This window comes from Lissotriton vulgaris, chromosome 2_1, assembly GCF_964263255.1.
Source record: "Lissotriton vulgaris chromosome 2_1, aLisVul1.2, whole genome shotgun sequence".
Lineage (NCBI taxonomy): Eukaryota > Metazoa > Chordata > Amphibia > Caudata > Salamandridae > Lissotriton > Lissotriton vulgaris.
In genome coordinates, this window is record NC_141687.1 from 982,939,494 (window position 1) to 982,963,454 (window position 23,961).

Sequence of the window (23,961 nt, forward strand, 5' to 3'; positions counted from 1 at the left end):
GCAGAAATCCGAGGACTAGCCGAGATTGTAATTAGTATGGGGATAACTCGGACATGTTTCTAGCAATCTGGAACTGGAAGGTTACTAAGTGGACATGGGTCGGAGAGAGTCCCTGATTTGGTAGACTGTAACAACATCTCAAATTCGGGTTCTGCTGATGAAATGAGGAAAGTGATGTGCCATTTGTGTCAGCAGAGATCTTATATTTGTACTTAATCAGAGTAGCCATAGCATGGGACTCAAAGTAACTATAAATATTGTTTATTTATCATCATCAGGAATAATAGGTGATAAGACGAGAGATCCATCTTTAACAACCTCCAGCTGAGTTTGGACTAGTCGCGTCACTGCCTGCGATGGTGTTGCAATGCAGTGGTTAAGTAAGAAGCATAGAAAGCAAGACTAATCAGTCCCACATAGTAGTCCGTCAAAGATAGCCGAATAAGTGTTGTAGAAGTTATGTGGGCAATGTTAAAATTAATCGTCCCACAGTGTGCACAGGTTGCATTGTCATGAGTCCCAGAGAAGCCATCTCTTAAAATAAGGCTGAACCGATAGGGTTTCATGAATCATCAAGATAATGGTTGAGATCAGCCAGTGAAATAAAAATCGCATTCAGGACATAAGCAATAAGATTGGCTAATCTGAAGCGGAAAGCTGTCTTGATAGTGAAACGTTTGTAAATCTGTGCCCCAATAATGATTCAAGGGATTACTTAGTATCTTAAAAATCATGTAATCAGCATCGTCGATGGTGGGAGATGAGTACATTACAGACACACCTTCAATTCACTTAACGAGGTGGTATCAGCGGATTATGGAAAATCCTTGAGGAATTGCAAGTGTAATATCAGGATTTTTTCTTGTTTGGAGCCCCGTGTTTGGAATATTCCATATGTCCAAGTAATACATGGGAAGAGATCTGATACTGATAGAAAAGCTATAGGAGTTAGATGACAATAGCAGGGGTTGTAGGTAGGGAAAAATCAAAAACTGTAGCCAGGCAAGTGTGGGAAGTGAACTTGCATGCCCAACTGGAGACAGGGCCAGAGGGAAGTACTCATTATTTAAAACTACTCATTTTACAAGCAAAGTTTAAATCACCTAAACGAGGAGAGTAAATAAGCTAATTAGTCATGAGTTCTGCAGTGTGGGCATGGTGAAGCTCACTAGGTTTGCATGTGGTGCACCTTTGGTGTGCTGCCAGCACACACAACACACACAACACCCACTCGCTGCATGGAAGCACTTTATCGAAAGAAGAGTATGGCACATTTAAAGAGGGAAATGCTCCCAAGCACTTTGCAGTCTCCCTTGTAAGTGTTAATATTAGGAAACAAAATGTGAGGAGAACAAACCTCGCTAGATGCGATGGGCGGAGCCAGGCACCTCCTTACACATATAAGGAAATAAAAGGACTGCAGCTCTCAGTAGTCAGTAGGGAGTGGAAGGCAAACATCTTTCAAGGGACTCATGGGTCAATTCAGTCATCATTTCAGGAATATGATGAGGGCTATTCTATTAAACTGATGAATTATTAGGCAACTTACAATAAGCAGTATTTACTCACATAATCCATTTGGTCCAATATAGTCTTGGTGATAAATTAGCCATTAAAAGCAAATTTTGACTACTTTAATATAAATTGGTGATACGCAAAGTAGCCAATATCAATGAAACTTTCCAGTATCTCAACATTTTACAAATATTTACTGGGATATTCCAGATGAATTTGACACCAATAGTTGAAACATCAGTATGAGTTTGTAGAAACATCACATGTCTTCAGCAAGTGAAGGAGGTTTTGTGGCGTATGTGAGCACATCAAGTGCATATCAAGTTCAGGAAGTCTATGCTTCATTCAACATCAATTGAAGTATTTAGATAAATTGAGGTTGTGGTCAGTTTTGCCAATTAGTACAAAGACAGAAGTAATTTGAGTACAGCCTGCCCTAAAGACCATACCACATTTCGTAAGAAGATCTAATTTCAAATGAATATTTATTGTTGGATATTTTGCATTGGCATCATCATAAACTTGTAAAGGTAGACATTATTTGTAGTTCAGATAGGACAATGAGTAGATACAACCTCCACAGACTGAAATGTTTGCTTGACGGAACACATAGCAGGAGGAGCATATAGAAACTACATACCAACATATATATGCATATAGTGGCCTTCTGTATTAGAGGATTGGTGGTGGTGAGGGGAAGACTCTCTGAGCCTCTGCTCAGAAGTGGCCTAGGGACCCAATAGCTCCACTGTCAGTCAGTCAATCCACTTTATTCGGTTAATAAAAACCATGAAAGTACAGTCCATTTATCAAAATACACTACACAGTAAAAACATCTAAAACACAAATCATCAATAAATATGGGCGACTTAAAATAACAAAAAAACAATTTTACAAAGCCAGAATTTATTAAATCACCTAAAAGCCCTGGCTGCCATTATTAAATATATAGCAATAAATCACTCCAATAAAAACAAATCAGAATTAAAAACGCAAGCTTAAAAACAATAATCATGTAGGCACAATCGATTCACTTTAAATATTTATCATGGGATGCTGTATTTTCCTAATTTCAACAGCTGCGACTAAAAAACTTGCATTATTAAAAATCTCCCATGGATCATTCAGCAGCTGAAGATAGAGCGAGGCGGGTTTTACCTGTATAAAGCCTTTTCCCCTTAAAATAGAAATTAAAAACCTCCTACGAATAGCATTGTAATGCTCACACATAATTATAAAGTGCATAGTGTCTTGGTTTGAAAGGTTGTCATAAGTGCAGGTACCTAAATCGCACACCCATCTCCAGCCTTGCTGATTACCTAAAAAAAGGTGGAATAAATTAAAATGAAACCTAGTTAAAAGCAGGTGATGGAAGGGCTTTGTGACAATTCTCAGTTAAAGTTCAATCTGAGGGGAGGTTTTTAACAAAAAATAAGTTTTTACTGAGGGTTTCATTAATTTAGTCACCTCTCTCTCAGCCGTCATTAGGCTCAGAAAATGTGTTTTTACCCAGGCCAAATCTTCTTCTTTATTTTATCTGGAAAATCGTATAGACCTGGACGCCCTAGTTTATTCAAAATGTGCTTAACATAATATAGCCACGGGATACGGTTGAATGGCTCCACTGGTTTTACTATGTGCTTATTTACAACATGTAAACCAGGCTATGCGTTCCTGCACCAATTAATCTTGATTGCAAGAACACTGTGCCACTTTGAATGGCCAGAACAGTATACCCGCCAGAGCTACTTCTTTGGCCAAGTCATTATGAGGGCCTCACTCAACGATTAGTTCTTCTGATTAGTAATTTGTTACTTTACTGATTGCAAATCATAAACAATCTGAACCCCTTCCCCCTAATATGTAAGCCTTCTATTGCCAGGTATGGTAAGAGTGCAGACTTTTCTTGCAAAATATTGGGGATAACTTGATTAATGTGTTTAATGTTTTAGAAACGTACTAATCTAAGGGATTTTTGTAAGAGGCCCTTATACTAAACACTTAAGATTTTTGTTTTCCTCCAACCACTGCCTCGACCTGCGTAAGACAAGTAGAATACTTTACGCTTATTCATTGAATTATTTTGAGTGTAGTAAGTAGTAGTCCTGAGGTACTATTTCACAGACCCACAAATGTTGTTAAAAAACCTGTGGGTGGACATTTCTGCCTACGCCTGACCGGCTCTTGTGTGCGGGGTTACAACCACAAATGGGGAGATCTCTGCACATGGAGATATGTATATATTGTGAAAGTGGGATGGAAAAGGAGGAGAGGTTGGAAAATGAAGAATAACTACTACTACTAAATGAATGGGTAGTGGGAAATCTATGGAGATGTTTAGGAAGGCACATATGAAATGAAAACAAATTTACAAGGGCACAAATACCAAATGACATCAAGGTGCTAGAGGCACTGGAACAACCTAAACTAGGAGCAGGAAAAAAACATACGTGATCCAGGGGAAATCAAGGCGCTATGCCGAAAATATCTAGTTTTTAAGAACCTTTCTAATGCTAGTCATGTGATGTGGAAGAGTGCTCCGCAGCTTAGCTGATGCCATTGAAAAAGATCATCCTCCCTACCTTACCTTCTGAAATTTCTGAACCAAGTTATGCTCGTCAGAATGAAGTGGCCTTCATGGAAGGTACCAGTGGAATTTGGCTCTGATATCTCGAGGTCCTGAGTAGTACAAGGCTTTATGAGCAATACATAAGGCATTCAAATTAATTTGCGTTCTAACTGAACGCCAGTGCAGCTTATCATAGAGACTGACTGATACTTGAGGATTTCTAGAATGAGCCTTGCTGCTGTATTCTGAGAGGTTTGGAATATATTCAATGAATATTTAGATAGAGGGCATTGCAATATTCAATCTTAGAGGAGATCAGTGCCAAAACTGCAGTTTTGCGAGCTGATTGTGGAATGTACGTAAAACCTTTTTGCAATATTCTGACCATATTAAAACTGGATGATACTGTCTGGCTCACCTGTAGATCAAAGTAAAGCAGATGCTCATCCTTGGCCCCACGTTTTTTGCAGATTTCACCAGAGCGGAAAGTCTACCCAACTCATCTGTCCACAAGGTGCTGTTTTTGAACTGAGACTTACCTCCAGATCTAATACCCTCGGTTTTATCAGCATATAATTAAAGACAATTGTCTCTCATACAGACAGAGATTGCCTTCATACACTTGCTATTGTGTGCCCATCATCTGCATTCGATACAATGATTTGCGTCATCAGCATAAGAAAACTGCTGAAGACCAAAGGATCGGATTCACTTTGCTAACCGGGAAACATATAAATTGAACAATGTGGGACTAAGTGAGGAACCTGCAGTACCCCACAAGGAAGAGAAAAGGGTTTTAGATTTCAGTAGACCACAGACAACATCATCGGAACCAATTACTTTATATATGCAAAAAAATAATTATTTGTTTGTCAAACACAAAAAACAATTGTGTGAAACTAAATAGTCATTTGTCAACCGCGGGTGCTGATGAGGCCGGAAATTCTAGAAAGACCGAAATGCGTCAACCAAATTAGCCTATGGAGGAGCCAAAGGAAAATTTACTTCCAGAATTTTTTATGCTGGGGAAGTGTGTAATTTGACACAAAAAGAAGCTACTTGTTAAATTCCCTTGCTACCTCCAGGTGGATTATGGACTTTTTGAAGGACATTTACAAAACCATTTATTATTTTCAAAAGTTGTGGTTAGGATAGGCAAGGAATGACCAAAGAATGTGACAATGGGTTAATTTGTTTGTAAACCTATAGAATGTTTTTTTCTGAATGTTTGTATATCTTTTTATATTTTTCTACTATTAGATACACCCTTGAATGCATTAAGAGAAAAATGAAGGCACTAAGGGTTGAGTAGAATGATATATGGTATTTGCAAATTACTTAAATTTAATTTCACACAATTGATTTTTGTATTTGACAAACAAATAATTATTATTTTGCATATATAACCAAATGATATATATTAGTTCCTGCACCCTCCATATTCCCATGGTCAGTTAATTAGCCCTAGAGCGTCAGTGACAAAAGGGCATCTTCTTGTTTTTGAATACTTAGAAAGTCAAGGTAACGTCTTAAAAACCCAGCTGAGCTAGGTGGAATGTGAGGAGCATAGGAGAAAGCATGTCGAAGGCTGTGGACAGATCTAACAAGATCAGTTCCGCAACCTTATCCGCATCCACCAGCGATCTTATGTTATTGCCGACCGAGACCAGGGTGGTTTCTATACTAAGGCCACTGAGAAACCAAAAATGAGTAAGTGCCTTCTGTGAATACCCAAATGGTAATAAGTTTAGGATTTTGTCTTAAGTTAGTTCTGTGAATCGGGCCCTACGAAACCAGAAGGCATAAACTTAAAAGAAGTCTCCAGTCTCCTTTCTTAGATGAGGCCTACCTAAACTGGAGCCAGGTACCTCCAAAGGCAAGCACCTTTGTGTGGTACAAGGAAGTTAAAACTACACCATTTAGAGGCACTTCAGGGTACGTATTAAAAGTACTACTCACTATGATGTTACTAACCCCAAGCCAGTTCCATAGGCTGCATGGAATAGCTCCCATTTCCTTGATAAAGGCTGGCATGATTAGGGGGGGGGGGGTGTTGCTAGGAGCAATGACGTGTTCTGTCAGCAGAAAATGAAGTGGGGGGACTAAACACATACTGGAGCCCAGAAACTCCAATTTGCTCCCAAAACAAACATATACGTTCTAAAACATCCAAAAAAGAGTATAGAAATTGCTACTTACAAACATTACCCTTACCCCTAAATCTACTACAATAGCACTAGTATTGAAAAAATAAGCTCAAATCTACTCTTTAAAATCCTTGCAGTAAGTCGAGTTCCATGTATGGCTAATCACTGGTGCTGCAATTTTCTGTCATAGAAATCAAAGGTGGTAGCAAATAATATTAACACCATATGGGATACATAAAAAAATGACATTTTTTACTTGTTCAAATATGTTTTGTATCAAATGTAATTTTTGATGATACTTTTTTCATGTAAAATCAGTTTCAAACACATATTGCACCCGGGCTTAAAACTTCTTCAACACACCTAGTACTTCAAGGGGCAAAGGTAATGACCACTCAGGATCATGTCACACCCATCAACAACAGAAAGTCATTGAGGCACCCATTCAGCCCTCCAGCCATCCCACCACAGGTAACATCATGCCTGCAACAGACAGTACTGGCACTTCATCAACAAGCAAGCTGCCAGTGATTCCAGGGGTTGCTTCATTGGTGTGTACTCTTTCTTTTCTGAAAGTGCAAGTGATAGCCACATCTTCCGGCAGTCAGCTCCTGCATGCCAGGTGGTGATTGGGTTTTTACTAACTCACAGTAGGGCTGCATGTGTACCTAAGGAATGCCATATAAAATATAGTCACTCTTAACATAACCCTATAAATATGCACATCCTTGTGAGTAACACTGCATCCATGTGTTTTTAGGATGTCTGCAGTCTCTACAATGAAAGTACATATATAAAAAGCATAACAAGTCTTTGTTACAGGTTAACCCTGTCTCTCCAGTTACTCACCCAGTTCTGGTGTCCAACAAAATAGTCTAAACTGAGTCACAACAAAGCTCAAACACTTACATGATCCATCACTGAGTGCACGTTTGGCATCTTGAAATCACGCTTCAAATGACTTGACCATACATGGTGCATGATCAAGTACATACCCAGAGGCTGTCTGTAATATTGCTGTAGTTTGTTTTGTGTGGCATAACATCACCATGTAATGAATGCCACACTGTGGCCCACTCAGCTCCACTAAGAATGTGTGTAGACCTTGCTATTTTATATATTGTTCTACAGCAAAAGAAACTACCTGTTCTGTCTCCTCCACAGTGAAGTCCTTCTTCCTCTTGAGTGTTGTGGGTAGCATCCTGCAAGCTATGACAGGGTTGAGGGTGTCTGGCAGTCTATAAGATCATGCATTCCTGGAGGAAGAGGGCTAAGCCAATGGCGTGGGCTGTATTTGTTTGTTTTGTTAATATGCGTCAGCTGTGTGTGTTTGAACTGAAGTGAATAATGTTTCCTATTCTCTGACATTGAGAGTTCTCTGACATACATGAAGACCTCTCTACCACATGGTCCACATTTTCTGAATAAGTGGAAAAGAACACTGTCTAAAGGTGCAACATCGAAATTCGTCATGAAGTTGGCAGTAATAATATTCTGGTTGTAATGTAAGTCATAAGATCTCCACCAATCTATGTAAAGGGGAGGAGACTAATACAAGCTAATATTAGTCAGAGATTTCTGCCAAGCGTTGGTGAATGCCCTGGGGGAAGGTACTTCCACCTAGGCATAAATACAAATCTATTTGTGTGGACATCTCCGTGAATAGATTTCCCTTTGTGAATAATCCCCCTGTGTTGTGTTTGAAGGATAAAACAAGTCACATTTACTATACACTTGTTAAGATCTTAGTAGCTGACAGGCCCTGACATAGAATAACGTGTGACACTGTTTTACCCAAAAGAATGCAGTTTATAACGTTCCATCAGATGTATTCCAGTGAGTTCAAAGGAGCCTGCAGGCCATGTTTACTTTATAGTTTATGCTTAAAAGCCAGAAATGAAATAGCATTTAAAAAGGTTCTTGATTTAGTGGTATTGGGTGCCAAACCTTGCTAAACAATTATTATAAAAGTCATAATTCCAATTGGAAGCACTGTATTTTGAAATATACAATCAGCTTTGACAAAAGATACTGGCAGGTCATGCTAAAGGTGCTGTACAAATAAGAACCCTCTTCAGACCGCCAAAAGCAATCCAGGTATGCTTGGTAGGATGCAGGTAAATGTGAAAGCCTTGCTTATGAAGCAGTGAAGAGGTAGCCACATTTAAATGTACACTAGAAATCCAAATAACCTATTTGATAGAACCTGCACATCTCAACATACGGGTTCTATTTTCTAGTAACTATACCAACTGTTGTGGACACTGCTAACATACATTGAAAGAGGACGCATCAGCACCTTTCACTGAGAGTGTACAGCAGCAGATAGCAAGGGGTAAATGGGCATGGTCAGGAGATTTGAAAGTCATAGTGAGAAGTATCATTGGCCAGACCGTCACAGGACCTTAAAGCCCACTTTATAGGGTAATTAACAGGTTCTAGTATATGGGCATTTGTAGAAATCAATTGCAAAATGAGGCTTTGTAAAGCACTTGTGGCTATGACGAATGGCCAAAACAAGATAAAGTATCAATCCCACAAACATTGTCCCCTCTACTCTACATGTCTTTAACTCTTATTTTGCCCCTTTATGTTCTCTCTTTTTCTTTTATCTCACTCTGCCTCATATCCCTGCCTTTCCTGCTTCTCGCCCTATGCCCCACTTCCTCTCCCTCCTGTGCTCTCGCACATGTTCTGTTTAATCCCGCTTCTTTATCTGTCTTTCATTCTCTAACTTTCAATCTTTGGTTTTATCCCTTCCCATCAATTCACTTTAAAAATCCCTTCTACATTTTTTTCTCCTCTATACCCATTCTATTTTCTCATTTCTCCTTTACTTGGACCTCTGCTCCTTGCCTTATCACTCTTGATCCTCTTTATCTTCCTTCTATCCATGTTTCCTTTTCCTCTGAATACCCTCCCCATGTAGACCTGTCACTCTTTTTCCTCAGTGCAGCTGAAGGAAGCTTTAGCTCTGGAATTCAGAGTGGTTGATTTAAAGTAGACCAAAACAGAAGTATTTGTAAGGGACAATTCAGGTAATGAATACTCCTAAACAATCCTGGTAGTATGCCATGTGGTTGTGGTATGAGTGTACTGCTGGGGAGGCAGTGGACTTCGTAAATTGCAATTATTTTCTAAGAGTAAGCAACCATGATAATTATAGGAAAGCCCACCAGTGCCATGTATCCATTGAGGCAGGAGGATCATGTATTTCTTAGTTTTCTGACTACAATGGTATAAACACTCAAACATTCTGCTAGTACCTTGAGCTATGTAGCATTTTTATATACAAAAAGATGGATGTGGTTAGGTCAGCAAAGGCTGCCAAATGACAGAGTCAGGTATGCTGCACCTCTCAATGTAGTAAAGGTGCTAAATACAGCCTTGGATGGCATGGCATAGACAGACTTATCAAAGACATGCCAGGAGATACAATTAGAGCAGACACAGATGCGGCTACTCAGCATCAATTGATGTAGCAGATAAACTCGCACAGATTGAGATTCCCCCATAAACCATGCAATTAATCTGGAGAGCTATTAAGTGTGGGACATACCCACACATCAGTATCTATCAGAAAGCATTACTTTGCACACAGGAGCTGCTACGTTCAGGGGGATTCCAAACTAGTGGGCTATCTTTACTTACTAGAATTATGGCAGCCCTCGTGTGAGGAACAGCAGCCCTGCTGGGAGATGTCAATACTATCCTATTGAAGGTGTGGCATCAACCCCAGAGAACTGGTCATACAATTTCGGAGTGGCTCTGTAGCCATTTTTCAATAAAGGTGAAATGATCCTTCAGAGACATGTCAGTGCCAGAAAAACAACAATATTCCCCTGAATGTATGTCCTAAGTACTGAATCCCATTATCCCATCAAATTAGAGCTCTTCAAAATTGTAAAGTGACCGATCCCCTAGATCCTGCTCAGATGTGCCTCTACAATTAAATTAAAATACAGCAGTCATTCAGGAAAGCACTGTACTGTTTACTGAAAAGTAGGTCTACTATGTTGAGAAGCCGGTGATTTTTGATTAGTAGTTTAGCAACACTGCTGAGGTGTATTGGCATGGTCCCATTAAATATAGGGTAACCATGATAGGAAGTGATGGTAACAGTCCTTTAAACGCAAAGTTACCTTGCTGAGAAATGTTGATACTGGAAAAACAGGTCCTATTGGAATTCTCAATTATCTGCTGCTAACAACCACAGATTATCTATCTTTGCTGTTTGTGGTAGGCCGGCGACCTGCAACTTCTAAATAAAAAAAATTAATACCTTCAACACTGCGTGGCTGACAAAGTTAAAAAAAAAATAGATTTTTTTTTTAAGGGAATGGTTCTCTAGGCTGAACAAAAGAAAAGGCCTCAGCACTTCCAGCCGCACCACCTGGATCAAAGGAAAGACCGTTGCCCACCTTAATGGCCAGCTGCACATTGACCACACTAAATACAATTTCTACATTAAAGATAGGCAACGAACACGGATTACACTACAAAGAAGCCCTGGCTCATGAAACTTGAACATCAGTAGATTTGTTTCTTTTTATTGAGTGTATCAAAAGAGCAGCGCAGACAATGCGTTTCACCTACAAAGGCTTCATCAGGGCAAAGAATTTAGATCCGCTGAAGGTCACACTGATATTCTAAAGTTAAAGTCAAGTTAAAAAGATGAAAATGCGACCACAATAAGTCGTCGATTATGATCGCGGACGGAGTTGCGTCCGTCCGCGATCACTGAGGAGGAGGGGACGTCCCCATGGGCTGCGGAGTCCCCTCCTGTGCGATTAGGATGTGAACGCCACCCTGGCGGTCACATCCTCTATTTTTAACATTGCGGGGTGCGGCTTCAAGCTGCACCCGCGGCAATGTTAAAAATGCAGTCATTGCATTTGCATGCAGAAAGAGGCAGGCACCTCGCGGTGCCTGCCGCTTTCTGCATACAAATGCAGGGGGGTACCATAGGTACCCCCGATGTGCACCCCCCCCCTTCACCTAGGGGGCCCGCAATGGGCCCCCGCAGTGAAGTTACACATGCTTTTCCACGGCAGAAAAGCCGCCGCGGAAAAGTATGTTTTACATCCCATCCTAATCTGCCTGACGGTGTCTGAGAGACACCGTCACCAGATTAGAGCTTTTCCGCCGCGGTTGTAAGCCAGCTGCGGCGGAAAAGCTGCGGACGGAAACCAGGACCCACCAGCCATCCTAATGTGGCGGTAGGTCTTTGGTCAGTCTGCTGCGGTTTTTCCGCATCCTCTGGGCCGGCGGTGGCTTCCGCCGGCCCCGAGGATGCGGAAAAACCGCAATCCTAATGAGACCCTAAATTCAGATATCAGATTCTCAAAGCAACCAATGTAATCTAGTGTGTACAGAGAAAAGAGATCCGTCTTAATCCCAGGGTCCTCACCAAAAACATAATACTAACTATTTACTGTCCAGTAAGTCTGGGACCCGTCAATGAGTGTCCAGAAACACCGCCCTCCAAGGTTGGTCGCAATCCCATGTGTTCTCCTCTGTTCAAACCACACAACCAGACTGCGCTGCTCGTCCCTTACCACTGACACCGACAAATAGACGGCGTGTGATTTCAGCTTGGGAGAGCCCTGGCAGGCTGTGCTTGTTCTTCTCTGGTGCCTGGGGAGCAAGAGGCACGGTCTGGGGTTTGAAATTAGCCACTGTGGCTAGTAGCATGGGGCACTTTGCCAAAAACCACAGCACAACCCTGATAAAGGGCAGTAGACACCAGCAGCCTAATCCGAGACCTTTGTCTATTTGTCGGTGGAGGCGGTGTCCAGGAGCTGCAACGTTTATCTTTCTTTGGCCACAGCACTTTTTCTCTGCTCCCTAGTCTAGGAAAGCCCCTCAATCTGAGGACCTCTGAAACTGGGGAACTCCCCCAGCATCGGAAAGCAAAGACGTTAGTGCAGCATGAACACCACATTTCCACAGCTCGACATCTATTCTTGTTGGATGGAATACCAAGCTGCAGGGATTTAGTGGTTTCTGAAGAAGCCACCCGAGGAAACATTACAAGTGAAATGTATAATTCCTCAAATGTGTCCACTGAAGCAGGTATTATTAAATTTCACCAAGCAGGAGGAAAAACACAAATTAATGGCTAGAAGGTGTCTTTTTAATTTAGTGTCCTTATTGTTACTTGAATCTACATTTAACATGATGGTATGCATAGAATTCTGGAGAGTTCAATATTAATCCACCTTTAGATGCACTTATGGCTTCTCAATATTCATGTAAAGGAGATAACTCATCAGTGTGCAGACTTTGGAAGAGTTTGCTAGATATTACAATATTCTTGAAAGATAACCCCCATATGTTCGCCATTCGAAGAAAAATGGAAGGTTATGTCAGGTCTTTCTAGGTACATGCTATTGAAACTTATAACATGTGTAAATCTCTGCACAGACACATTAAGGTAACAAACTATCTTACATGATTGGAATATGTAAACAAAATAACGATTCCTGTAGCAAGAACATAAAATTAACAACAGCCTGGTTCCCTTGGAAAAACTGTAGGCTGGAACGGTGTCAGCCAAATGTACAATATACCTGACCAGTGACAGACTCTGCTTTAGCCCAACAAGCTAATCAAAGCATTAAGCCAAATAGGAATCTAGAGATGTTCTGATTGGACATTGCTGGTAAATTTTGGATAGTGACAGCAACGTGTGTATCAGGAATGGGTTACCCTATGCAAGTTGCTAGCTTAAGAGCAACATGAGTAGATGATCTGCAAAAGTGTGAGATCTTTTCACTGTGCATACTCTAGTTTGTGTTACCATATGTGAAAGATGAAATGGGAGATCAGAATATGATCATTCAGTTATTGGCCTCTTAACTGTGACTGCTAACTAGTGCTGGTAGTGTGATAATAAGAGCTCAGCAGCCCTTGTGTGAATTGGTATTAAAGCCTTGAAAGGAGGAAATAATACATCAAAATAGATAGGCAACAAATATAGTAGATCCACTTCCAAAAAGTATTTAAAACAATCAGCCCAACAATCAAAAATTAGAATTCTGTTCCAGCCAAATTAATTTTGAAGAAATTCTTTATTCATAATTTCTTCATATACAAGCAGTCAACACGTTTTGCTCACTTTCAAGTTTCATCAGGGCTCACGGTACAAATCTTTTGTGGTATCAAGACAAACAGTGGCAAATTGTTACCAAAGTTGTGATGAACACAGAGTGAACGATGACAGCGAAGAAGAGTATATTTGCTTCATAAAAGTGCTGGACGCCAACCTGGACTAGTAATAATTTTCCCATTCGGTATTTACTCTTGAAAATTCTTCAAAACAAACTGGACTTCAACAACTGTGTTTGTAGATGAACACACGGATATGTCCAGTTTCAAATCAAGTGTTTGAGAGTACTGTTTGCCATGATAGCGATAGTGATTTGTACCGTGGGCGCAGGACTTCAGCAATCACTACCATAGACAAGCATAAATATGCATTTAGGTTTGAAGTCAAGTTTTCGAGGATACTGTTTGTTGGACTCGTGATATGCCCCATGAGCCCTGATGAAGCTCGATTGTGAACGAAATGTGCTGGCTGCTCGTATATGTGGAAATGATAAACACAAAATTTATTCACACAAATTTGGCTGGAACAGACTTATACATTTTGATTGTTGGACTCATTACTTTAAATAATGAAAGTGGATCTAATTTATTTGTTCCCTCTCTGTTTTGATATATAATTCCTGATGTTACGTTGTTTGGTAGTCAACATATAGAGGTGGGCAGCGATTTTACATACATAAGGGAACTTACTGGTAGTGCAGTACATTGGTCCTTAGCTGCCTAGGTTGTTTTTAAACTGAAAGAAAGAGTTCTGCTGAAAAATGATGTTATTGTCCTTGCTGAAAAGTTCACATTCTGTCACATGAAACCGCCAAGCTTAAATGTATTGGTAATGCACCTATATTTATCCCAATCCAACGTGGGATCCCTTGCAGTTTCCCCATGAAACTTAATATTAGCCCTGTTGAGGAGTGCCTTCAGCTTGCCTTTTTAAAAATCTTAATGTAAAAACTTCATAGAATTTGAAGAAAAATGTAAAATGAAAAAGAGGTTTGTTAAGATTCACCATCACCAAATGTTCTTTGGGTCATACTGCCCTTTTGGTTAACACATTCAGCTCTGTCTCAAACATGTTCTAAATATAAACAAAAGAGATGTATCCCAATGAGTGGTAACAAACATAAAATATGGTTCAATGCCACAGACAGCCTTTTAAACTGCACAACTCTTAACAATTGGCTTTTGTAGCTCACTACAGTCTCTGTTGGAGACCAACTGCTCCAAAAATAGTATTTTCACCATCATCTTATATTTTGTTTACCAATGACCCTTGTTCATTTAACAGATGCGGGTAGCCCAACAATGTAAGGTGTGTCTTTACATATAATAACCAAAGGCCTGTCAACCCTTTCTCACACTTTAAACAATCCCTTATAAGTAAATGACTTAACTTTGCATGAGGGTTTGTCCATATCGAAATTGTAATTGGAATGATAATCCTCATACAGCTAACATGTAACTCCTCTTGGAAAAGAAAACTTGGGGGGCTATGCGGTACTGAAAGGAGGTGTCTGCAGAAAAGGTAATCTTAAATTTGCAGGGTAAGAAGAGTTTATGCAACCCCATACCCAAGCCACATGTGCGGCTGCAGGTAAACACTGTGTTTTATATATGTTCAACATAGGAATGGTGTGGTTGCCACCTACCATGGTGAGCAGTTTAAGAGAAACACCAATGAACTGAGTAAATGTTTGGAGCCTGCGTAATATATTTTACCTCCATGATAAGGAAGCAGTGAAGATTATTCCTGAATATGGATACTTAAAAACTGTATATATTTACTTTGATCATTAGATGATTTTTGTTATTTAAATATATTTGTGTGATTTGGTTTGTTGTATGTTGGGGATGCATGAGCGGGTATGAGAGATTGCATGGTTGAAATAATTAAGATATGCAATGCTGTGAGGTATTTTAGATGACATGTGAGTTATTTACACATATATCGACCACTATATATTTGAATAATAAATATAATCAATGTGAAATCTATTCATATGTCCCTCTGATTATTGTATCACGTGCCCTCAGTTGTGTTATGATGTATTAGATTTGGTGTAGATGAAGAGTTGCCTAAGATTTCTTTAAACTTAAACTTTATACTTAAAAATGGTCTCCAGCTAGGGGCGGCCTTAGGCATGTGCAAGCTGTGCACCTGCACAGGGCCGCCAACCCCCAGGGGCCGCCATGCCATATATATCCTTAATATAATAATCCTCTGAGGATGGATACATATTTGCGTGACGGCCCCTGGCATGGATTTGGCGGCGTCCGGCTCTGTTCCACTTCCAAACACCCTGACCCCGGTCCACCCTTCCCTCTTCACTGGCCTCCGTGCCTGCGTTCCTCCTCTTCCGGGGGCCCCTACCTACACTCCCTGCCCAGGGACGCCATGAGCCTAGAGCCGCCCCTGCTCCAGCCTATTGTTATGTACTTTAAGAGAGTCCAGAGAACGGCTTCCCGTACCACACTACCTGATTTGTGATTGTGAATAGTTAGTCCTTACGTCCATGCTTAACAGAAAATGAATAACGATATTACTGGTTGCCACAGTGCCACAGTGGCACAGTGCTAAAATTTCAGTCTCATCAGCATAGCTGTTTAGGAGACATGAATGCATATTATTTATATAAAAAATGAATAAAAGTGGTGCTAAAATACAACCTTGCCATTCTCTCCTTTCCAGACTGAAAGGTTTGGACAACTCCCCATTTGCACCTATCCAAACCCATGCCTTTAAATCTCTGTGCAGTTCAGCTAAAAATGGAACCAATGCTACATCAATCCCAATCCTAATAGGTGGGACTTCAAATTCGATAGTTTACATGTAAACATTGTTCGGTGGTACCGAGGGCACATGGAGCCCATACTGACCAATATTCATAATATTCTCATTCGCCAAATCCTATATTCTGTTAACCCCTTGGCTGCGGGGCTATTTCTCCCGCTGTGCTGGGGGGGGGGCGTGGAGAGCGCCCCCATGCTCATGACGAGCTCAGCTCGTCATGAGCCACGCTTCTCATGCACTCATGACGAGCTGAGCTCGTCACGGCCACACCCGTTTACATAGAACGTTCAGCACAGCGGGGGAATTGTCCCCGCGTGCGAGCGTTCTAACGGCCGTGATGAGCTCAGCTCGTCATGAGCACACGGGAACCGTGGCTCATGACCAGCTAAGCTTGTCATGAGCATGGGAGGGGTTAAATACGACCCAGCCAAACACCCTAACCAAAGTGTCGATAAGAGCTATCGGCCTGTAGCAGCTGGGTTGGAGTCTATTTCCCTTCTTAAATATTGGTACAATAACAGAAGCTGAGCAAGGGGAAGGGGGCCTTTCCATTGCAAAAATGGGTTGAAAAGATTTGTTAAGAGAGACACAGAGAGCTCCGAGTTATATTTAAAATGGAACATTGAGACGCCATCTGGCCCAGGCGCTTTGTTAGCCGATCTCTGAGTTGTAGCTATAACTACATCCCTTCCGCTAAAATTAACTGTAAAGCCAGATGAACTTGAACATTTTATCAAATAAATAATTAAAATCCTCATCATAGCTGTACATTTTCATAAAAATGTGAAATGCAGTGATACTCCTTAATGTGGCTACTAATAATAGATAAAATGGAATCACGAATATTTTGGTATTTGTCTTCCTTTTTCTCATCTTCAGAGTACTTTCATATGCTATAGGTAGCCTGGTGACCTTGATCCCACCCCTTGTAGTTTTTTCTCTTTTTGTTAATGCCTTGTGTAAGTTTCTATTAGCTTGTGAGTGGGCGTGGTTCAACCAGCAGCATAAATTAACTTTTTTCGTGTTTGCTGTTTCAAAACATCTTCCTTTATACTCCCACGCAATACGATAAAGGACCCAATGACCTCACCAGGCCTGCTGTCATCTATCAGTCCCTGCCAAAAAGAGTCAAATTAACTTTTATAATCTTTTTTTTAAAAGTGTGTGGTGTTTGCTATGTGCCATACTAGCCTATAAGACTTTATGGGCCATTACCTGATGCGTGTAAAGTATTCCTTAGAAAGTATGGGGCATATTTATCAAGTAGTTGCGTCGCCCTTGCTCAAGGTAAGATTTATCACGCCATGCAAGGCCACCCTGCATGGCCTTGCATGGCTTGATGAATCTAGAGTAACGCAATGCAGCACAAATCATGGCGCTGTGGATGTTCCCATGCATCGACCTATGGATTTTGATGCTTCGCATATTTACCATTACTGGTTGACCGGGAATGAGTCAGAATGCTACACCCCCCCCCAGGTGAGGCAAAATAAGGAGAAATATCTTTTTTTCTCCGTATTACTTTCTCTATCAATGGGTGCTGCATTTTGCAGCACACATAGAAAGGGGAAAATCCCTCAGAGGATTGTTTTTGTGCAGGAAGGTGTCCTTTCCTGCACAAAAACAATCCTGGTAACAGCGCAGGCACCCTTGCACCATGCAGCCCATTGTTTGCTAGCGCAGGGAAAAGACAGGAATGTGCTGTATAATGTTAGATACAGCACATTCCTGCTCTTCCTCTATCACGCTACGCCGTGCAGCAAGGTGAAGCTGTGCTGCGCTATTTTTTTATAAATATGTCCCCATATGTGGCAGGCAAAGGAGGTAATTAGGGAATAATGGTGCCCGAGTTTTGCATCTAAAATATTGCTACCTATGAAAGATCCTTGGAGAATATGTGAGAAAAAGACATAGTAAATAATAGAAGCACATCCCCAGACAAAGTAAGTAGGCAGGCATGACTCTGATGGATTACTATCTGACTAACGTGCCTTAATTCGATCATAATTTAACAGAGCTTCACACAGCTATTTTGCTCTATGATCAGTATGCTCATAAACAGCAAACATGCATTTTTTCTCGAAGAGCTATATGTGTCAAATGTGCTTCTGCAAACTGATACTGGAGTACTAGTTGTTGCTGATGCTCTGTTTCACACTGTGGTTCGTCCTTGTACCTTTTTGTTGGCCTACTTGTTTAAAAAATCATTAAAGAATTGCAATACAAAAAAATCTCCACGTATAATTAAGTTGACAACCTTAGTGTTATGAAACAAAGTACTCACATAAATAAATAATACAAAAAATCTGGGATTTTCATTGCAAGTCATTATTGTAAAATGAACTGTATCAAGCGGAAAGCTATTATGACAGGTTAAATATATCGCTTGACATATATTACATTGAAGTCATTTTTGCATTCACAGTGATGGAGCAAGGACTCGTGGAAAAAGAGCCTTGCTTGGTGCAATCTTTTCATGTAACCTCTAACCCCGTACTAAACTTGTATTGTGGAAATAACATGCATTACACAACATTCATAATTAAGAAAGAAGCTTGCCTATGTGTTTTAATAACCAGTAACTCAAGAGTGATTCTAAGATGACAGCTAACTGAAATTCTTTAGTGCGCATGCTTCTACTGCATCTACGTAGTATGATGTATCTTACGCTTGGAGGGAACTTTCTGCACTAGCGCTGTAGTTAACAAAATGGTTGCATGAAACTCACATGCTTGCCACCTGCTTTCTGGAAAACTAAATTCAGCTATTTTACTAATGCTAATGCGGGGAGAGTAATAATAAGTAAATGGGATTAGAGTAGAGATAGGTGGTATACAGTGAAACCATTTATTTTTGATTTTAACATTTGTCTGTTTGACTCTTTCAATAGTGCTTTTTATGGGCCTAGAGTCGTGAGCCACAGTCTATTCCCTCTCGTTCTGCCGCACATGCATAGTGCAACTAAGCTGGAAGGCACCATGTCAACTTGAACTTCGTCCAAAGCTTCCAGTGGATACTCTTATGAGAACTGGAATGACAGTCTACTGAAATGAAACCGGGATGCTGTCAGAGTGACAAGTGATACTGAAGAATCGAATTGCTGAACCAATTATCTTAAGCAAATTGATTTAGAAGAAGATCGCAGAAGAATCTCGAGGAGGGAGAGAGTGTCAGAGAGGGGTGCTACACAGAGGTTGTCTGTCCTGTCCTGACTCCTGTCCTAACCCCTGTGCCTTTGTTCGCCAGATCTTTCCTGGGGTACACTTACCAATTCCTAGGCCTGGGAGTTGGTTTTCACAACATTTTCAGTAAATATAATATATCTGTGTATGCGCTGATGTGCTTTTCTCTCTATCCTCTCCTTTTCATGCAGTGTCATTGCAAAGTATAAATGAATGCATTTTGATTGATTATTTGAAATCTTTCATCCTGTGAGAGACAGACTTTGTTCTGTACTGTGTAAGTGGTTCATGTGAATTAATCCGAGATAAAACTTTAAAAGTCATCTGACTCTTTGATCATTTCCAATGTTTAGGTATATTGAAATCATATGTCATTCCACCATCAATTAGTTCAACTAATGATCCATTGACCAGAGGAAAAACTTTTTGACCAGTGAAAAGATTGGTTAGGGAATACAAATAACTAATCTAGAGAATTATAAAAACAATGACTCCAGCGGTAACTGCCAAGTGTGTTGTGAATTGAATTTATGGGCCCAGGTGAGTATGTGGTGTTAGATTACCTGTTGCTGGTAACCTGCAGGATCAGTTTTCTGGTAGAAGAGCTTTGATTATTATTAACTAGTTTGGTGATAAGTATTGATTATTATTGTGTTACGTTTTGTTTTATGTTGTCCAGAATGTCCTGGGGAAAAAAATGAATAGTGGTTGGCAATAGACACCACACTGCAGTGAGGTTACTCGTCTGTTGGAATAGCACTAAGAAGCTACGTAGGGCTGGCAGTGTTGAACTAGGGACTATTTTGTGTTAAAGTGAGAGTGATCAACAGCAGAGAGGTCGCTGGTGAAACTTTGTGTTATATCACCTAGTAAGGGTAACATCTTTCATTGAACTGTGCCTTTATGACTCTTAGCTGTTAAATAAAGTATCTTTTGACTTTGACTTTGACACTGAAGGAGTAGCAGGTTCTTCCGAGCTTGATTGAAGGGTAAACGGAAAGTTTTACTCGCAATGTATGAAAAGTAAACGGAAGGTCTTACTCAAAGAAGAGTGAGCGGAAGGTTTTACTTGCAGTAGAAAGAAATGTACTATCCTTTGAATTAGTGGAACAGACTAAGTAGCAAATGTTTATATGTCGTTGTTAATGGATTAGAAAGAAAAGTAAGGATAAGAAGTTTACGCATTACCTTCTATTGGTGGAAACAGCGGGTGTGTGACAAACGCAGGTTGTAAAGGAGGGGTCAGTAGTAAGGAGCAGAACTGACGTAATTGGTCAGATTACCAGCGTGACCGGGAGCCTAATTGGAAGCCTGAAAAAGAACTACATTTTGATTAGTTAGTGAAATTTTGTATGCTTGATTCTCATTTATCTTTTGGGATGAGACGCCTTGACAGGAAAATTCTAAGTTTTGCAGATTATTTTATTCATCGAGTATTTAAAATGTATGGAGAAAGGAGAAAAGTGTCCTTCATAAAGAAAATTAAAAATCTCTTCAAGATAGATAAACCCGTTTCGACTAGAGAGGGAATTCCTATTCCGCCACCTAAAACGCCTGCTTCATTCAGGAGAGAGGTTATCATACATGTGTATGGATGGAGAATTGGATGGAATATACAAAGGTCGATGGTGTTTTGGCTTTTCCAGAGCATGGTACCTTTAGAGGAAGAATTTTACAGAATTTGAGGATGCATATGTATGAATTAGAACCAAGACCTAGATTAGTCGTTTGAGAGAGAAAAGGGTCGAAGAGGAACATTTTTAGGATTTTATACCAGGGTATGAATGGGACGCGTGAAGAACAAACAAAACAGTGGAGAAGAGCAATGGTATCCGAAGGATTGTATCCTGTATTAATGGTTGATGAACAAAGAGGGAGTAGGTGTAAAGAAAAATCAAAACACTTGAATGCAACAGGGTATGGAGACTCAGATGAGGAATTATTATAAAACATTTTGAGTAAAAACCCTCCACCGTATTAAGAAGGCCGAAGAGAAATATGATGACCAGTGTCTCCTTGTTTCCTCCTCTAAGTAGTATGTCTAATACATTTGCTAAAAGGATATGTTTAGCTAAACAATTGATGATCTTTTGTAACCAACTAATCAGTACCTTTTTATTAGTTAATTTTTTACAATCTTCTTTCTTTTCTTTTTTTCCCCTGTTCTGTACTGTTAAATCTAGTGATTCTACTTCGCTTTTTAAAACCACATCAGTAGTGATGCATTCTTTTGGCCCTGATATAGCGACATGCTGTCATGAAACATGTGTTGGCCTGTGAAGTCTACTTTGATGTCTACTTGGTTCTTGATCAAAGAATTACAATCCTATGATGTTAAATCCTTAATCTTCCGACTACAGAGTATCATTCTTTGAATTTAAAGACCTCAAAACACAGTATTTTGTTTTAAAAACTGTGCATTGTAGGGTTTAGTGAGGGACTGGACTGTCCGCAAACACCTCTCTACAGGACAAAAGCTGTGCATAGTAGGGTGGGTGGGGGACTGGCCTGTCCACAAAGACTTCTGTATACAGGGTGAAGTCTGTCTTCAGTACCTCTTTACAAGGTTAACATTCTGTATAGTAGTTTTTGTGAGGAACTGGTTTGTTTGCAAAGACCTCTGTACAAGGGCAAATGCTGTGCAAAGAAGAGGTTAATGAGGAACTGACCTGTCCACATAGTCCTCTGTACAGGGTAAAGGCTATGCCTAATAAGGTTCTATGAGGGACAGGCTTATCTACACAGACCTCTGTCCAAGGCAAGACTGTACGCAGTGGGGTTTGGTGAAGGGCTGTCTCTTCACAAAAGCCTCTGTACAGAGGAAACACTGCTTGTAGTAGGTTTTAGTGAGGCACTGGATCGTCCACAAACACCTCTGTACAGTGAAGGCTGTGCATAGTAGGGTTTAGTGATAGACTGGCCTATTCTTGAATGCCCTTAGACAGGGTAAAGGCTGTACATAGAAGGGTTTGGTGAGGCTCTGGCCTGTTCAGAAAGACCTCTCTACAAGGTAAACACTGTTAGCAATGGCTGTATGTAGTAGAGTTTGGTGAGGGACTGGACTGTCCACAAAGACCTCTATACACGGTGAAGGCTGTGCATATAAGAGTTCAGTAGAGGACTGCCCTATCCACAAACACCTCTAATTGGGGCAAGGGTTGTGCATGGTAAGATTTGACGAGCGACTGACCTTTCCACGAAACCTCCGGACAGCCCAAAGGCTTTGCATAGTAGGGCTGGGTGAGGGACTGGCCTCTCCGCAGACCTCTGTACAGGGTAAAGGATATACATAGTGAATTCATGTCCTCATAAAGGGATTTTATCTATTTCCGCCAGCAAGGGCCAGAAGCTCCTGTGACAGTCCCACAGAATCATCGAATAGAGGAAAAAGATAGTTAATAAACTTTGTCCCCAGGGGGATACCGCAAGGACTACCCCATGAGTGCCGGGGTGTTTAGGTACCCCTACCCTACCCCCTCATATATGATTTGTGCAGCAAGCATAGGACACAGGGGCCAAGTCCCCTTGTCCTGAGATGGCAGCCACAACATTTCTGAAACTGTTGCTTTCAGCAAATCACAGCACCAGCTCCTGCTGGACTACTGAACAAGTTTACAACAAACCACAAAAAGAATGCTTTTTGCATAAAAATCTAGCTTTCTGACAAATTTGCGGTAATTCTGTTCAAGCGTTTTGGCAATAGTGCCTTCTAAAATTCCCTATGGAAATTTTATAGGGAAGACATGTTTTGTGCCACCTTCCCTTTCTCAGACCTAGCTTGGTGGAGCAACTTTTTCCAAGCAGGAGACTAAGGTGGATAAACTTCTTTGGAGAAAGTTTTGTGAATAGTCATCAAACGGTGCCAAAATTATTAATGAACCAACAAAAAATGCTCTTCCCATGGAAAGTCTGACTTAACTATAACTACACAAAGGCGAAAGCTACTCTGCAATATGGAAATAATTGAAAACTTACATATTACAAATGTAGTGGCCACGTAATGATATCTCCTGATCTAATACCTATTCCCTTTGTTGGGACACATGAACCTAAATACCTATTGGCAAGGACTTATTTCATCAATATTTTCAAACCTTATGTTTTGGATAGAAAATAGATTTACATTAGATAACTCACCGTAAGCTGTCTGAGAATGATTCCACACCACATTTCGACAAGCAGTAGCCACCTCCTGCAAATGCCAATCTCCCCATGACGCTTGCCACATTGATTATTCGCCCTCTGGCTTGTTTCACAAGCGGAAGAAATTTTAAAGTAACATTAATCAGTCCAATAAGGTTCACGTCCAAGACTTTGTGAAAGTCTTCCATATCCAGCCAATCTGTGGGACCAATTGGAGTTGCTCTGCCAGCATTGTTAACCAAGCCAAACAGCCCTGTAAATGAGCATCACCAAGTTTGTTAGTAACATGCAATGCACCCGTTCTGGAAACATCTGCCCCGATTAGTGATACGAGAATTTTTATATATATATATGTATATATAAATATATACGATATTTATAAATAACAAGAAAATTGACACAATTACATAGTATAAGAGAAATAACAAATAAAGAACGTTGGTGACTAATATGTGTACTACATGTTCCACAATGCCTCATCATGGGCAGGAGTGGGCGAGGACTGTA

General features: G+C 40.5%; 1 protein-coding gene across 1 annotated transcript in view; it reads right to left on the minus strand.

The window, feature by feature from the left end:
• LOC147731512 (retinol dehydrogenase 7-like) overlaps window positions 1-23,961 on the minus strand; it is a 251,079-nt gene that overhangs the window by 24,290 nt on the left and 202,828 nt on the right. Inside the window, exon 4 of the mRNA XM_086956557.1 lies at window positions 23,449-23,707. Coding sequence (XP_086812683.1) covers window positions 23,449-23,707 — 259 coding nt within the window. The remainder of the gene's footprint in view (window positions 1-23,448; window positions 23,708-23,961) is intronic.